The 18,084-nt window shown below is 39.7% G+C and overlaps 1 protein-coding gene across 1 annotated transcript; it reads left to right on the forward strand.

The window, feature by feature from the left end:
- The first annotated feature begins 1,094 nt into the window (after nt 1-1,094).
- LOC143819110 (uncharacterized) lies at nt 1,095-18,057 on the forward strand. Its single transcript, XM_077300259.1, has 4 exons — nt 1,095-1,294; nt 6,714-6,817; nt 9,273-9,378; nt 15,649-18,057. The coding sequence occupies exons 1-4, from the start codon at nt 1,219-1,221 to the stop codon at nt 15,885-15,887; spliced, it is 525 nt and encodes a 174-aa protein (XP_077156374.1). The 5' UTR covers nt 1,095-1,218; the 3' UTR covers nt 15,888-18,057.
- Nucleotides 18,058-18,084: the final 27 nt, after the last annotated feature.

The following is an 18,084-nucleotide window of genomic DNA, read 5'->3' on the forward strand; positions in this document are numbered from 1 at the left end:
CACTTTGTGACTGGCTCCATCTTCTATGGCAGCCATTTTGTGACTGTGCCCAACATGATGTGTCAGAAGTTCAAATGTGCCCACAGGCTCAAAAAGGTTGGGGGGCCCTAGTTTACAGGAATGGTTACAGACATTTCTAATCAACTGTTAATTACAGTCTTAATTGGTCATTTAACAATAAATAAAACTTTATGTTGAGGATGTTTCCATTATGGTCTACCTGGAGTCCCTATGGGGAAATGTTACTGCTTTTTAAAATTCTAAGAATGATAATGACAACACAATAGATAAAAGCAGCAGCTAGAACTCCCATTTCTGGTCAACCCAGTAGGTCTTTTGAATTCTTATAAGCTTCTGTGGATTTAACTCACAAGACTTTAGAGAGTTAATTTTTCTTTTTGGTAACCTATACTAGCAATCTGTTTTGCCTCTTGTATTTGATCTCAGAACTAATATACCTTTTATGATTTGTTTTTAACTATAGCACATCTTCTTGCATGTAAACCGCCCTGAGCCATATGGAAGGGCGGTATAGAAATCAAATAAATAAATAAATAAATAAATAAATAAAATGGAATGTTGTGTGTATAAAATTGAACTACATTGGTCTGTGCTGAACTAAAATCCCTGGCAAACTGTGGAGACACTGCATTTTTCACTCTTCCTCCATATTGTAGGAGACCTGAGTCCTGATCTTTAAAAACATGTTTTAAAGCTGAGCTGTGGATGAAATACAGTAGCTATCACTGCCCCTAGCTCACCACGCTGCCTCTCCATGAAATCAGCTGACGGCTGTGGCAGTGGCCGTCAGAATGCGGTGCTCTGGCATTTGCGGCATGGCCAGGCACCGTGAGGCGCTCTGTAGATTCCTGCAGCCAGCAACTGGGCCAGGCGCCTCCTCAGGCCAGCGCTGGCGCCGCGCGCTCTCGCCTAGCCGCCTCACAAGTCTTCTGCCGCGTCGCTGAACACTGGCCTACCTGGCGAGCAGATTTGGCTAACGAGCGGAGAAAGCACGGGCAAAAAGGGAGTGGCCTCCGGAAGAGGCAGAGAACGCTCTCGATCAGGCAAAGGGCAGCCCGCGAAGAGCCTGGATTGGGCGAGCTCTCGCTCAGGCCCCGCCTTCGACCTCCTCCTCGCGAGAAACGGCCGGGACTGGCTGCCATTCTCTCCTTCGCTCGCAGCGGCTCGGGCCTCATTGTAGCCCGCTTCCTCCTCACAATGCCGCTTTTTAGGGTCGCATGGCAGACTTTGGCCTCCCGCTTCGGTAGGGCTGCGCCCCAGCTTTATGGACACGGTGAGTGAGGGGAAAGCAACGGGGCTAGGAGTGTGTCTGGCTGCGCTGGGTGGCACGACGAACTGAGGGAGGGGGGTGCTGGGAGCGCGGAGGAGTTTGCCTTGGTCGCTGTGCGCTGCCTGCGAGAGGAGACAGGAAGGAGACACGAAGGTCATTCTAGAGCATAGGCAATGGCACGGGACGCAGCCCAGCCCTGCCCAGCCCGCGTCGGGCTTAGGGGATCCTTTGAATGCGCCCAGCCCCCCCCCCCCCAGCAATCTCTTCTTACTGGATAAGGGTCCCTGAATGTCCAAGCTCTCCTCCTTAAACCATGTGCTTTGACGGGGGAAAACGAAACAGCCCCCAGGACTTCGTGCTCTCTCTCGATTTTCTTCTTGAGCTGTTTTCAATAGGATTCCGACACGGTCTGCTGGAGGAAAAACATATGGGCCAATAGTCGCCATAAGAAAAAAAAAGCCCCCCCCCCCCCAAACAAACCCAACTCCAACCCAGACAAATCTTGTGTGGGCCTAATGAAGCCTGTGCACACAGGCTGTGCAGCTGATGCAAATTAATGCTGAAGGGTGAGAGAAGCAAGAATGTGGAAATAAAGGGTGATTTTCCCTTCTTGTTTGGACTCATAAATAGAGCTGAGCTGGCACACCCACGAGTACTCATCCTTGGGTTCAGTGAAGAGAATTTGCAGATTGTGTTCAGTGCTGGCAGGTTGCATTTGTTTTAGCATATTCTCAGTTCAGAGCAATGCGGGATTTCTGTTGGATGTGTGTGTGGCTGCCCAGGGTCTAAAGGACTGAATTCTGCCCTTGACAATCTTAGTCTCTACCTCTGGTGATATTTGAATTAGAGGGTAGCCTTATTAATTTGCTGCCTGTGGATATTGTGATGGCCATTAGCATAGATGCAACTTGAAAAGGGATTAGACAGGTTCATAAAGTGTATTAATGGTTCCTAGCCATGGCAATTGTGGGCAATAGCTGCATCCAGTAGCAGTTAATCTCCAGTGCTAGGAAACAGCATCAGAAGAGGCTTGATATCTCCTGTGGGTATCTGAAGTGGCTCAGAGCATCATTCTCTCCCTTTTATTCTGAGGTGAGTCAGGCTGAGAGAGATAGATTGGCTCGAAGTTCCATGCCAGACTGGGGATTCAAACTTTGGTTTCACATATCTGACATGTTACAACTAAACAACACTATATAAAATAATTACTCTCTAACTCTTAACTTCAAGCATTGAATATATGACGAAGTAACATCCCCATTGTTATTTGTAGTTCGCCTTACTCACATGGACTCAAGGTGGATTACATATAGTGGATCAGTATACCATCAATAAAATGGAATATTCAGTAGATAATCATTAGGATATCAGAAGATCGGAACCACAAAGAAAGAACAGGAGTATAGCAGAAGAGTTCAGTCTTATAGGCCACTTTTCTCTACCAGAAGGAGTCCCTAAGCGATTTGCAATTGCCTTACCTTTCCTCTCTCCACAACAGACATACTGTAAGGTAAGTGAGGCTGAGAGAGCCCTGATATTATGGCTTGGTCGGAACAGCTTTATCAGTGCTGTGGCGAGCCCAAGATCGCCCAGTTGGCTGCACGTGGGGAAGCAGGGAATCAAACCTGGCTCGCCAGATTAGAAGTCAGCACTCCTAACCACTACACCAAACTGGCTCTGTAACCATTGAATAACCACTGAATCCATGTTGTCTAGTGGATAATTTTATGGAACTGAATGAGGTCCTTTTGAAATTATCTGAGAGTTGTAGCCTGGACTCTACATGCTCCTAACCATTATACCAAGCTGGCTCTCCAAGTATTAACATGATATATTAAGTAAACATGATATATTAAGTAGTACAGAAATTACATGATGGGATCCTGCTTACAATAGTTTTTATCCTGCAGTGAAGACCACAGGTTCCAATAATTTATCCAAGAAAATTTGTGAAACTGTTTTGTTCTGTGCAGCCTTATTATCTGGATAGGAAAATCCTCTTGAACAATTCAGTTTTGAATTGTTTGCACAAGGTCAGGAGAGAGAGAGAGCTTTCTTCAACTCTCCCAGTAGGGGAAGCTACAATACAGAAAACATGTGTATGGGCTATTTATTATTAAATTTCTATACCGCCAACTCCCGGACCATCCAGCTCGTGGCAGTTCACAACAGAATAAAAACGTAAAAACACAGGACAACGAGATTACCATCTCCCCAATAAATACATACAATATCCACAGTTTAAAAATTGGCAAAGATGACAGACATAAAAAGATCCAAATTCCTCACTCATCCATTGTGTCAACCAGATGTAAGTTGTAGCAGTGGATGGCCCCAGAGGGATTCAGATGCCACAAGGGTTGGGGAGGACCCGATCTTATAGCCCCATATTCAGCCTGGCCTCAACCAAAAGCTTGGTGGAAGAGCTCCATCTTGCAGGTCCTGCGGAACCTGAGGAATTGTTGATTTTATACATTTGTAGGTTGTAGGTCAACTGCATTGACCCCTCCTGCCATGAGCAGAGTTGTCGTCATGGTAGAGCCTTGAGAGACAGGAAAGTAGAAAGGAAGATGACTCTGAATGTAACATAATCCCACTTTTAAAAAGTAACAATTTTCTCAAATTAATATACACAACCGTAACTTGTTTGTGAATTTAAGGTGGCCCCATCTTTTATTTGATGGCACATGTGGGGGAAAACCCTAGCGTTCCTTTTAAGTAAATAGAGAATTGTGTTACTGTTTGCATTATTATATTTAGACTGGCAGCCAAATAGTATAGACATCCAATCTCATGGAGAAGCCTGCTCCATAGTTAGCAATCCTTGATAATAAAACAGTTTTGGAACTTCAACACTTGTTCCAAACAGAGTTATACCATTCTAAACGCATTGGTTTAAGTGGGTTTAGCAGAATATAACTGCTTATGATGGCAACTGTATGTGTCTTTAATTGCTTAGCATGGATAAAGAGAATCCTAACCAAAAAAACTAAATTTCAGTTTTTCTAAGCAGATATGCATTCTGTAGTACAAAAGGCATGTGATATGGACTATTGGGCTCAAGCTTATACTATGCTCCTGTGTAGTGCAAAGGCATTCTGAAATAGTAAACGTATGTTTTGTTAGTTTCTGTCATGATTAAACTCCTAACAAGTCTTGCTTAGGAAATTTCTACACTGGATTGTTAGATCAGTGAGTAGTCTACTATATCACAATTAAAATCTTCCATAGTGTTCGGATATCATACTGTATCTAAGCTTAGGAGATGTGTTGTAACTACTAACTCTGTGTTAGCAGCAAGAAAAAGATAGACACTTCAGTATTAAATATGTATGACCAAGAGTCTCTGAATTCTAAAATGAAAGATGCTTTAAAGATGTTTCTCTTTATACATTGCTGTATTGGTTGTGATTCCCTAACCCTAGAGTAGAACTTTCCCTGGGATTCATGTTTCCAATGCATGGCAACATTTATGGTTTTTATTGCTGTAATGAAGATGATAAAACAGTGAACACATTTTAAGATTATCAAGTATAGTTTTTTTTAAAGACCTATAATAGACCTACAGCCTATTGATATAAGTATTAGTTTTGACATGTGATTCTAGCTTATCAGCTGTGTGTTACATGAGCAAAGTTCCCAACCTCAATTGTCAGGGGAGAGCTGACAGCGAAGGGTGCTGGTACCTATGTCTTTCACACTGTGTCCTGTTTCCCTTCAGCTATTTTTCTTCCGTTGGCCATTTTGTTCCCGTTTCTCCAACTCTTCAATACATTTGAGTGGGGGACTAAACACCTGGAACAAGTTGCAAAGGTAGAAGAGGAGGCAGTGGAAATGCAACAACACTTATCCTGGAAAACCTTTTATTCTCACTATTTAATATTAGAACTTGTGTTTGCAGACACAATTGCTGCAATAGAAGTTCTCATGTTCGCCTTGCCATCTACTTGAGGATGGACCCATCCACGTAACAAGTACATTTACTGGATCCTACTGTGAAACTGAGAAGGGTACATAAGCAACACCCAACACCAGAAACCGAGAGGCTGCCAAATATGTTTCCACATACAACTTGAAACATGTAAAACTAGTAAATAAGCCCGCTGTACTCTAGATACAGCGGGCGCTAGTCGTGTGCCCCCCCCCCCACGGCACGGCGTACCTGTCTGGGCGGAGTCCGAGCAGGTCTGTGTGCGGGCGTGGCGCTGCTGCCGTGCGGCTCAGCCGCTATCGTTGCCACCATCTGCGCCACGGCTCGCGGCTCTGCCACAGCTGGCTGCTCGGGGCTCACGGCCCCTGGCGGCAACGGCGGCTCTGGCACCGCCGCCTCCGGGAAGGCGAGACAGGTAATGGCGGCGGGCAGGCGAATGTGCGGAGAGTGGAAGGGGGCGGATCGGGAGGCGCTTCGCGGCTCGCAATAGACCTCTTGCTGCCAGACTGACAATCGAAGGGGCCAATCGATTGGCCCCTTCAATTGTCAGTCCGGGGGAAGGGGCCTATCGACACCCTTCCTCATCCCGGACAGAGCCCACCCTAACTCCTCCCCACCAGCCCTTACTGCTTTATTCAGTCCGCGGCGCCGTGGGGCGGTTTAAAGATGATCTGTAGTCTACAGCCAAATGCTATGTTACAATAGCATTTGCTTTTGATCCCTCCAACAGGGAATCTTTAATACCCATATCTAGAGCTGATGTAGCTACCTATACTCACAGATTAGCGCATCATTGGTGACATTCAGCCATTTCAACCAGCCTTTCTAACTTCCAGACAGCTTCCCAACCTAAAACACCTTCTCATCAATAAGAATGGTTATAGTAGAGACAGAGGAACATGAACCAAATCCTGTAATACATCCAGATGCAACTCTATCCTTAGATGTACGTTGGCAATACCATCTTGGGCTCATCTGTTTGCTTGTAATTCAATTTAATATATGCCAACATGCAGCAATGGTGCGCTTCGTGGATACATAGGGCAAAAGGGCATTTTAAAAAACATAACATTCAGAGAAAGGTAGGAGAACATTTTAACTTCCTGGAGAGACTGTTGCAGATCTTCGGATTACTGTTTTTCACACCTTCCCCTACAAAAATTTAAAGGAAGAATCTACCATGAAAGTATTTAATTAGATAACATTAAAAGAATTAACGCCGCACAGCATCCTAGTTTGAAGACTTAGGGTTCCTGATTCAGTTTAGCGTAACCCACACTTTCAAAATGTTACTGGATTCTCCTTAACATGTTATAATCATGTTATTTTTATGCTGTATCACACTGTGTTCCTTTTCTGACACTTCATACTGCAGTGTGACTTTTATTTTGTGCAAGTCTTAAACACCATAGTTGAGATAATTTCAGTTGTAGCATTTTGCCTGTATTGAGTTCCTTTCTTAGAATGACATTTGATTTTTTTTTTTTTTAGTACCTTTCCGCCAGATGTCATCTGGAAGTCTTCTTGGATCTTCTAGGGAGAATTTGATATATGGTCTGTTAGCTGTTGGTTTTAGTGGTGCATGTATTTTTTATGTGAGTACCTGATTTACATTTCACATATTTTTATTCTTTCCATGAGCCTTTAAAATAAATCATATCAACAGTACTCCCTGTTGTGATTTTAGAATTTCTGTTTAAATTATAATTTCTGGCATGGAGATTATGGCAATGAGAATAGTTTGTTCTGATAATACTTTAAAAATCCCTATCTACATAAGACAATTATCTGAGGCTGAAATCTTCCACCACCACCATATTTATTTATTTAAACTATATACTGGTAAATAGCATTCAAGGGGCTTATGATACAGAAATATCTAATAGTATTTCTGTCTGATACTTAAAGAATTTGTATGCTTTAAGTCTAAAAGCCAAAATTAGTTTTAGAGTGTCAACTTGATTTATAGTTGAACTGAAACATATCCTAATGGTAAGAATGGTTGGAACAGGTTTGGGTATAATCCTAGATGACAAGAGTTTGGATATAATAATAAGTTAAAAATTGTGATGTAACAGTGGTGTCATGGGAAAAAAGTAGACATGTTACATTTTGCTTAAAATACATGTGTGTTCAGAAATAGCATAGAATTTTGCACAGATGTTACCTTCTATATCAGTGGTCCCCAACCTTTTTGAGGTTGGGGACCGGCAGGGCAACTGCCCGGCCGCGCATGCTCGCCTGCGCACATGTTCCATGCGCGGCCGAAATTGCGCATGCACGATTTTGGCCGCACATGGCATATGTGCGCATGCGCAGCCCAGCCGCGGCCCTGATTCCCTCTCCCCCCCCCCTGCAGTAAGAAGCTTCCCGGCCCGCAAGCTTGCGGCCTGGGAAGTTTTTTACTGCGGGGGGGTGGGGAGAGGGAGCCGCGGCCCGCGGGTTGGGGACCACTGTTCTATATGATAAATGCTATCTTCTCTATTGAAGGCAGACTCTGAAAGCATTAAGAGCAAACAAACTTAAAGTCTTGATATGTTCATCCTTTAGAAAGGGTCAGAGGTAGAGACAATAGAGCACCTGTCTTCGGAAAAATGGCAGTTATTTAAAAATATCTCTTCAATCCTGATTGGCTAGTTAGCATTTGTGTTTATGCACACTACTTCAGATACAGCGAAACAAGACATCCTCAACCATTACAAATGGGGTGGGGATGGTTAATTGCCAGGAAGGGATATATATATATATCCTTATAGCCATACCAACTGACATTTGTATGTGTTTGAGAAAATTGCAAATATAATATAAAAGTATTGCAGTTACCCTAACCTGTTCATTGACACGATAAAAACAATATAAAAGGCTGTTCTTCTTATTGCAGAAAGCAGCTTTTTTCAAACTTCAGTTTGGCTTTTTTACAGTGTATTTCCGGTTGGTATTAGGTGAAGGTTAATTGAACTTTAACTTTAGTGACAGCTTTGGCCTGAATTGATGGCCAGATCTTGGCTGCTAAGCAGGGTTGACCCTGGCTAGTACTTGGATGGGAGACCAACAAGGAAGTTCAGGGTTGCTAAACTTGAAGAGGTAATGGCAAACTACTTCTGTCTGTCTCCTACCTTTAAAAACCTGTGGGTTTGCCATGTCAGCTGCAATTTGACCACATTTTCCACCACCAGGAGATGAAGGTTACTAGAGCTCTGACCGGAATCTAAATGAGGAATTCCATGCACACAGCAGCGGTCTTGAAGGCTAAATGGTGTATTGCATTTAGGGCTGTCCAATCATAGATATGCCATGTAACTAGAGTTGCCAACTGGTCTGGAGAATATACAGATTTTAATAGAAACACTGTGGTTAACTGTTGCAGTTTTTTCTTGTATGTTTGTTTGTTTATTTGTTTGTTTATTTATTTATTTATTTAGATTTATATACCGCCCTCCCCGAAGGCTCAGGGCGGTTTACATTAAAACTAGTCAACGATACATGAAACATTTAAAATGCTAATTTGCTGGTTTCTGAGGTTTGATTATTTTTTTTCTGTTTTGATATTTACTTATTTCGGATATCTCTTTGCTGCCTCTTTAGAGTCCAGTTCAAGGCAGTTTACAATTAAAATCACCATTGGACATGAGAAGTGTAGAACTATCCATGAAACAAAAGCAGAATTTAAAAAAGTGAATAACACAGAAACCCCGTAATTAAGCAGCTGGGTAAAAATATGTGTTTTAGGCACCACACACATCTCAAAGGGGGAGGGAATTCCAAATGTGAGGTGCCAGCATGGAAAATACCCTGTCTTTAGTTACCACGTGCCTCATCTCTGAAGGTAGGGGCAGAGAGAGCAAGGTTTGAGATTCAGATTGTAAGTGGAGTATTGTGTAGTGTGGGAGGAGACAGTTATTCAGGTTGATTGTGTATTGCTTCAGCACTTTTTTGATGGGCAGGCAAGCCTTATTTAATCTAGTATTTGTGAAACCACAGTACATCTGCAGCAGTAATATCCCAATCTGAATTCTTAAAGATGAGTGCTGTTATGTAATCTATTTTAAGTCTTACAGGATGGTCACTTTGGATAATATGAAGTACAGGGAACGAATTGAACTAATGGAAAAAAGAACCAAACATGAATGGAAACCAAGGCCCTGGCCTCCTTCATGTAAGTTCACTATTTTTTAATTTCTGTTTTCTAGTTCTGTATGCTAACTCTTGATTAATAAAAAAAGAAAGTATTTTAAATTACAGTAGTTAGGCCAAAAAGAGGAAGGAATATTCAATTGCCTATCCAGTGGATTTTCACTAAACTACTTAAAGGGCCACACAGGGTTGCCAACTGTAGGTTGGGATGCTCTTGGAGATTTCGGGGCAGTGCCTTTTTGTGATGGGAAGGGATCTTAGCAAGGATGTAATACCACAGACTCCGCCTTCTGCTGCTGCCATTTCCACCATGGGAACTTATCTGTGTAAATTGGAGATCGTTTTTGATTCCCGGAGCTCTCTAGGTCTAGAGCTACACACAATGAAATTCTGATTAAATGTTTTGGAAAAATTATGAAGTTATTTAGATGGGATGTATTTTTTTTCTTGTTTACCAGTTGATTCTTTTGATTCTATGGTAAATGTAGCACTTAATTTTTATAAAAATAATATATTAATTAGACTTTATATTAACAAAGACAATGATTGGTGATTTACAATTTAGGAAAAGGTTAGTTAAACATGGCTAAATACACAATGCAATCAAAATCAGTTTGTGTACTATGTGGGAGAAGATTATAGTTCTAACTGGTCAGCATTTGAATAGCTCAGGCCCCAACAGAAAACACAAGTTGTGTCCTGCTGAGTTATTTAAAGTGCATGTGTGGAGGGGAATACATTCCACATAGGATATTCAGCAAATTGTTCACTACTGCTTAGAGCAAGACTGATTTTTCAGAAGCCCCCCCCCCCCAATGCCTCTTTCAATAGATAGTTTTCGCAATATTTTAAATTTAAATTTAAACAAAGAAGGCATATAGTTAGTACTTATTTCAATTGTTCATGACCCAGGTTCCCATAAGGAATGCTATAATTTAGCTTCATAACATATGAAGAAAAAGTATCTCCAAATATGTGCAGAGATAATAAATCTACCACAGTCTTAAGAACCTTTAAACATATCTCTGTACATACTCAGAGACACTTCTTCATTTGTCGTGAAGCTGAACTTAATAAATGTATGCTATATTATTAGTAAGGTTCATATACTTAATACATTTATCACAGCCTTAAAATGTTTAAATATAAATTTCTGAACTCGGATGAATAATTAACATTTTGTGTTGTGAATTGTATAGTTTATTCATTACAACTCTGAAGGAGGAAAGAATGAAGATATAGTATGGTTTACTGAGGGTTCTCAATTTAAATTGTTCTTGTATTACCCTAAAATCAATTCATAGGGTAACAGTTTATCTCCAACAATTTAATGGAAGAAAATGTTTTTGGTGAATATTGATAATGGCTGTACTGATATTCTCTTTTAGTTTATAAATTACACTTTTCAACTCCAAATTTAAAATTGCTGCTTTAAATATTTGAGTTTAATCACACTGTCTCTGCATTCCTCTCTAAATTTTCCAGCTGTAGTCTTGAAACCACTTGAGCACAGTCACAGTGAACTGTGTCCTATACAACTGCGTATAAGTATATGCGTTGGAAAGGAAGGGCAAAAAATAAAATAAAGTAACTATTTCAAGGCTTATACCGTGTTTCTTGAAAATATGTAGGTTGTCATGAAGGGTTTTTTTTGTTTGTTGTTGTTCAGTCCTTAACAGAGTTACATCCTTCTAAATCTATTGAAGTTAATGGACAGAAGGGTATATAACTCTATTTAGGAAAGCACTGTCAGAAATGTTGCTTACAGACATTATTTGCACTTGACACCTATTGAAGTCAGTACACTTGTAGTCTACAAATTAGTGACTGTACTTCCTTGGAATTAAGCACTACTGAATTTAGTGTAGTTCACAAATAAACAAGTTTATTTTCAAGTCATGTTGCTTCCTATGGAATGTAGGAACAACTAACTTGTAGGTTGAGCCTGGTCACTACAAATTACTATATAGCTCTCTCACTGTTCATCCTCAAATGTCTTATGATTTTAGTATTTATTTTGTCTCCCTTTATAAATGCAATAAAATACAAAATATCTTTTGTATTTTCCCTGTTCAAGATTTTCCTTCCCTTTTGTTTTCAATTATGTGAAATAATACTTCTGGGCTTGGTGTATTATTAATTCCAGTGTTAATCTACTATTTTTTTCTCCTCTTGTCTTTCTGTCCTTACCCTATGTAGTGTTTTTTGAGAAGAGAACTGGGTTATGGTTTTCCTTGGGCCATTTTTCAGAAATTACCTTGTTCTTCCTAAACTGTATTGCTGAGACCCCTTAAATATGAAACTTACTCAGAAAAAGAAAATAAGAATTTCCATTGACTTCTTAAAGCATTCTGTATTTCAAATTATCTTACAATTTGAAAAACCTGTAAGATCATTAGATTTATTTGTACCGTTTTTTATTCTTAATATATTTTAAAGGTTTAAACCTAAGATATTTTAACTATACATCCTAAAACTATAAAACAATAAAATAGTGCTGTAGCCTAATTAGCCCTAACTAGTTTGAGCTTGTCAGAGCTTGGAAGCTAAGCAGAGTCAGCCATGGTTAGTACTTGGATGGGAGAAACCAAGGTTGCTGTGGACCTCTGATCACCTGTTGACTTGAAAACTCCATGAGGAGACAGTTGTTTGCAACTTCATGGTACTTATTATTATTACCATAATTATTATCATCATCATTATCAGAAGATGATGGCAAACATTTTAACAAGACCACTGATCTTACAGGTATTCTTGTCAGGGAGCTAGGGTTTGCTGTCATGTAAAATTTATTTCATGCAATTTTAATCCCATCATTCCTCTAAGCAACTCAGAATGAGCTGCATGGAACTCCTGTCTTCTGGCTTATCTTCACAACAACCTTATGAGGTAGACTAGGCAGAGAAAATGGCTGGCCAAAGGTTATATGCTAAGTTTCAAGGCAAATAATGATTTAAACCTTGGCATCCTCAGTACTAATCCTGTGCTCCAAGGTTCCCTCTACACATTACAATCGCATCCTCTTCATTAATTTAATATATACCACCCTTTCCTTGTGGCTCATATTTGTTGGAGAACAACATGGAATGAGAGTTTTGTGTTTCTCAGATCCACACTGGTTCTTTTTCTGTTTGCAACTATAGCAAACTGAGAGAAGCAGCTTTAGCCTCTCTCCCTTTCTGTTGTTGCATCTGCACACGACCTCATGGATTTCTTGTTGGCTCTGTTGCAAAACTTACATGTAACTTGATTTTTACAACAGAGCTAATAGCAGTTCTATGGGATTCAAAAAGAGCAGATGCAAAAACAGCAGGGGACATGCACCAAAGGCACAACACTCCCATCGCATATGGGATGCAAAGTCTTATGTTCCTCAGCAAACAAGGATTTTGTAATGTGCAGATGAAGCCTGTCTATGAGCATGGTAGATAGGGGTGGGTGGAGAAAACTTAAAAGTCAGTAGAAACAACCTGTAAAATGTTTATCATAAATGCTAATTACCTAATTTTCAGAATAATTAGTTTTTATTATCTTCTGAGTGATTTCATTTTGTTCCCATTTCTATTATGTTTTCCTTTTTTCTGTCTTGGACCATTTATGCACTGGGAACTTCACTGCCCCAGCTTCCATGCAAGAACACAAATTGGGGGCGGATGAGGTTCACCGGGCCAAATGCTCCCCCATGTGGGTGCAGGAAGAGGTGGGGCAACCTGCCACGACTAAAACTCCAGCCTGCAGCCCGGCATGAAACCTCCAGTGCATAAACGGTCATAATCTTTCTTGCATTAGAAAGGTTGCATTTACTCTTTCTAATTGTTCTTCTGCTTTTATAATTTCAGAATAAAGTACAAGGAAAATCCCTTTCCATGCAGAAGGAATAATTTTTCAAAGGACAGTCCATCATTATGTACTTTGCAGCCAAATTTGAGAAAAATCATCTGTGTGGGGGATAGTTTTGTCCCTACAATTATATGTTTTTGAGCCTAAGAGATAGCACTATTTAAAGCATCCTGCAGAAGATGGCATTCATGAGATACTGGCTGTTTTGAAAGAATGCATTTATAATTTTACTGTCCAATAAAGCATATTGTACACTGATCTTGCTTGTCAATCTCTTTTTTGTCCAAACAGGCTCATTTTCCTGAAAGGGACAGAGTCAGGTATTATGGCCTCAGATTTACAAGTATGCAGGTTGGACTTAAAAACAAACAAAAAACAGCCAGCTGCATCTGCATATTAACAAATTGCTGTACTGTAAGCCAAAACAGCAATAATGTCTCCCATTTTTTTCCCCAGTTTAAAACTTAATGTTTAAAATTTCCTTGCACAAACTGTTATAATACTTGGAGGCCTAGTTCACATGATAGAACATGATGAATTTGTATCAAGTTTTAAAGACAGGGTCATTCTATAACCTGACAGTGTCTCTTTGTATATATTGTTTGTACTGCATGTGAATCACAAGTTCCTTTCCTGCTTTGTTTATCTCCTGGGTAGTTTCTCTGACTGAATTTCCACTAACAAAGGTTGTGCTGCACTGTTTTGTCTGTATGCTGTAGTGCAGGGGTAGTCAAACTGCGGCCAAACTGGCAGGGCCTCATGGGAATTGTAGTCCATGGATATCTGGAGGGCCGCAGTTTGACTATCCCTGTTGTAGTGCCTGCTCCGTTTAACCTTCATTTTCATGTTGTCTTATCTACAAAATTTAAAATCCTTATATGAGAATATTTCTTCCCATTTGCAGGCTGAAGTATTATTTACATACATTTCAGTGGGCTTCACTGTTTCTTACAAAATGACACAGGCAGGCACATTTCACAAATTGGTTAGCTGGGCTCACAAATATATTTGTCTGATTTGTGATGCCGTAGGGCAGTATATACAATGATAGTTTGCACTGAGTTGGATTGAAGAATTCCATTCTGCTAACTGGGGAAAATTTTTGTCCAGAAAGCGGATAGTTGATTTAGCAGAGAGTTGTTTGAGTCTGTTGCACCTAACTTGACTAGCTTTTAGTGTAAATGCAACCACATTCACTTCAAAGAAACAGTGTTATGCATGTAGGATTGTACCCTCTAATGGAGTGAATAGAGACTTCTTTCCATGCATGGGAGCGCAGGACGTAAAATGGTGCTGGTATAAGTAGAAACATTTTCTTGATGCAGTTGATAATGTCGCTGCTTGGTCCCAAAATCCTACAACTATTTAATTTATTTATTATATTTATATACCGCCCTCCCTTGGGGGCTCAAGGCGGTTATTGCACAAATTTATAGTGTGATGCTGTGCCACACAGGGGCTTCTAATCATGGCATCAGTGCCAACTTTTAAAGCCATCCGTGGTCTGGGCCTCATATGTGAGACTGCCTCCCTCCTTATGCCCTCTGCAGAGCACTTTGCTCTGTGGGTACAAATCTGTTGGAGATCTGTGGCCCAAGGGAGGTATGTGGGGGCTTTTTGTTCCTGGCCCATACCTGATTGAATGAGCTTCCAGATATGCTGAGGACCCTGTTCTGCGGGGCTTTCAAAACGGAGCTCTTCCGCCAGGTCTTTGAGGCCTAGGCAAGTAAGATTCAGGCCCCTTTCTGTGCTAGCTAGGTCATCAGGCTACCTCTGAGGCAAGTTTGCAAAGTCTATTGAGTTGGGGGAGAGGGAGTTCTGTCACCTCCAAGGGTGGTTTTTATTTGGGTTTTATTATTGCTTTATGGAGTTTTACTGTAAGGGATTTTTGTTACCCACCACTAGTCACTGTGTGGAAATGGCGGGCTATAACTTGAATTATAAATAATAAAATAAATCAAATATCGATTTCATAAAAAATATAATAGGCATATGAACTGAATGTATTCAAAGGAATCATTTCCATCTATTTTTATAATGACCAGTATGTGTTCAGAATCAGAATACCTTTATTGGCATGTATTATCTTCTGACAGTGCAGTCCTAAACCATGTTACATCCTTTTAAGCCCACTGATCTTAGAAGACTTTGAAGAGTTAACGTTGCTCAGGAATGTACATTGAATTTTGCTTCCTTACATCCAGTGATTCAGCATGTTTCTGCTTATTCTGTTAAGTACTTCATAGTAATTTTTGCTTCAGTTCATCCCATTATGGTGATGTAGAAACAATTTAGTTTTGTGAGAACTTGACATAGTACTATTCGTCATCGTAAAGTAGCTTTTGCATAGTACTATTCGTCATCGTAAAGTAGCATTTGCACCTGCCATCTTTATTTGTTCTTACTGGACTGCATGACATGCTTCATGATTTCTCTGTTGTATTAAATAAAGCCTTAGAAAGTGATGAATCTGAAACAAAGGAAGCTACTGATACAAGTGAAGAGCCAAAGGTTGCAGCTGCAGAAGAGTCTGAAGGAGTAATTGGTGGTGAATCTCAGGTCCAGAGTGAAGAACATGCAGAATCTATGGAATTGGAGAAGGGGGAAGAATCACCTGTTGAGGAGGCAACCTCTGCTGTGCCAGGAGGAGAGCAGGAAGCTCCTGCTAACTCAGAGGCAACTCAAGATTAAGGTTTATGTTAATGGAATTTCTGTTAACAGTTTTGTCTCCCACCACAGGAAGCACTACTCTGCTCCCAGTAGAACCCACAATCCTCCAAGTGGAAACAAGCTGCATGATAACACTTTAATTTTCATTTAAATGCTCTTGAGATTTCACGTCAGCTGTAGTGTTAACACTTTTTCATCTGGCACAGTTCATTCCATCTATTCAGGAGAGCGTCTAGGTTTGTTCAGAAGAAAAAGTATAGTATAAGTGAACCAGACTCTAGAAATGCAGTATACTATTTGCTCCAGCATGTGAGGTGGCTAAAATCATATTTCAGTTCATTAGAAATAGAGCTGCTCAAAAAACTAGTGTGTGGTGCACCTCACCCCTCCTCCACTTTTCTAAAGGAAAAAAAAGTCATTTTGTGGATGAAGAGAAGTGGTAGCATTTTTTAAAAACTTTGGAAATGGATGTGGAAATAATTTGTGACAGCCCCCTCCACCCTGAAAAAAAATGAACAAGCCATACTGAGTTAATCTTGGTGGCTATAATCTAGCAGGTGGCTAAATGTAAACACAGTTTGGGCTTGATTCCATTGTTAAGGGTCATCTGGATAGGTTTTTCATCTTCCATATGGACTGTGAAGCTTGGCATTTCAATTCATTCTGTTGGCAATATTTTCAAGATTAAGCTAATAAATGAAATAAGCAAAATTTTGATATTCTACTTTATTAAGGAATCTCCAGCATGTTACTCTCTGTAATCTAATTTCCTTTTGATATTAAGTAAAATTGTATCATGAATTCTGATTCTGGCTACCTGTAACATGCCATTAAAAAGATATTGCACTTTCCATGAAAACAAGAGGATCGCTGGGAGCAGCGATATATAAATATAATTAATGAATAATCAATAAATTTGCCTTGTTTTGATTTAAGCTTTAATAAAACATTTCAAATGAAGTGTATTCCCCCATTTTCTGCATTGGTGTCTCCTCAGTAGTCTTAGAGTTATTGGCTTTTGATTCATGATATAATTTTTATTAAAAGCAAAGGGCATGATATATTTTAAAGTTGACATTTGAAATTATTATTTCAGAAGTGTTTCATTAACTTTAGCAGTAATTTTCCTCCCCAGAATCTTGGGAGAAGTTCTTTCATAGTCATGGTACCTGAAATACTGATAGCTGAAGATGCCATGGATGGAAATTGGGTCCCTTTATATGCAAAACGTTAGTTTTGTCATTGCAGTGTAACCTGTTCCTTGTTCCACAAAGGTTCAGGTATTCACACAAAGTCTTCCTGTTAAATTAACTCTTCTGAGATGGTTCTGTGTACACAATAGGAACTGTACACACTAGTCTCAGATGCTATGCTGAGTAGGGAATGGGGAAACCCTTGGGATCATGAGCTTTCGTGTGGACAAATAATTGCTGAATCAGGATTATTATCTTGTTGGGCTTTTGTATTAAAAATAATACAAATAAAATGTCAGTGTAAGCTGTAGTATTACCTATTCTAATGTTTAAAACACTTGCTAGTATAAAGATTGGATGTGTTTTGTAACATTTTTAATTTATAAGGCTAGAATTATTCAACTGTAAACTTGTTGTTGCATATGGGCTATTGATTAAATTCAGGAATGTTATTTTTAGTACATCTAATAGAAACACAGTATTTGCTATTAAATAAAAGTTATCTCGGTCATCTCTGAATCACCTCTTATCTTAAGAGGGATGGGTTAAATATTAATTTAAGTACCTATAGCTGGAACAACAAAATGATAACTTCGTAAATATTGCACTGTAAAATTTCTAGGAATGGAAGTGAAGATTCCTGTTCTAATTTCTGCCGTGGAATAATTATTTTTGCATACAAAGAAACTGAACCAATTAGTTTCTTGCCTACCTCTTATTAAATAAAGGGTCTCATTTTACAACCTGTGTTTTGGTAAAACGTTTGGTATTTTCTGAAATTCATTGTCTATTAACAATTTTTTTCTTTGAGAAGGTGGAGAAATAATATACTAATGTGATGGCCTATGGTGAAATGTTGCAGTCTTACAAAGTTATGCATGCTTTGCATTTTTTTCTATTGTCTCACATTGTTTAACAGACAAGTCCTTTGTAGTCTACTATTGGCTTTCCTGCTTAAATAACTAAATAAAGTGGCTGCAACAGAAATTTGTAATCCACCTCTGCTGTGTGCACAGTTCATCCTT

Source organism: Paroedura picta, chromosome 10 (genome assembly GCF_049243985.1).
Source record: "Paroedura picta isolate Pp20150507F chromosome 10, Ppicta_v3.0, whole genome shotgun sequence".
NCBI classification, from domain to species: Eukaryota; Metazoa; Chordata; class Lepidosauria; order Squamata; family Gekkonidae; genus Paroedura; species Paroedura picta.

Excerpts from the sequence above, each read along its gene's own strand:
- LOC143819110 (XM_077300259.1), top strand. The coding sequence starts at position 1,219 with ATGCCGCTTTTTAGGGTCGCATGGCAGACTTTGGCCTCCCGCTTCGGT. Across the intron at positions 1,295-6,713 it reads GCCCCAGCTTTATGGACACG|TACCTTTCCGCCAGATGTCA; the intron begins GTGAGTGAGGGG and ends TTTTTTTTTTAG. Across the intron at positions 9,379-15,648 it reads AAGGCCCTGGCCTCCTTCAT|CCTTAGAAAGTGATGAATCT; the intron begins GTAAGTTCACTA and ends TATTAAATAAAG.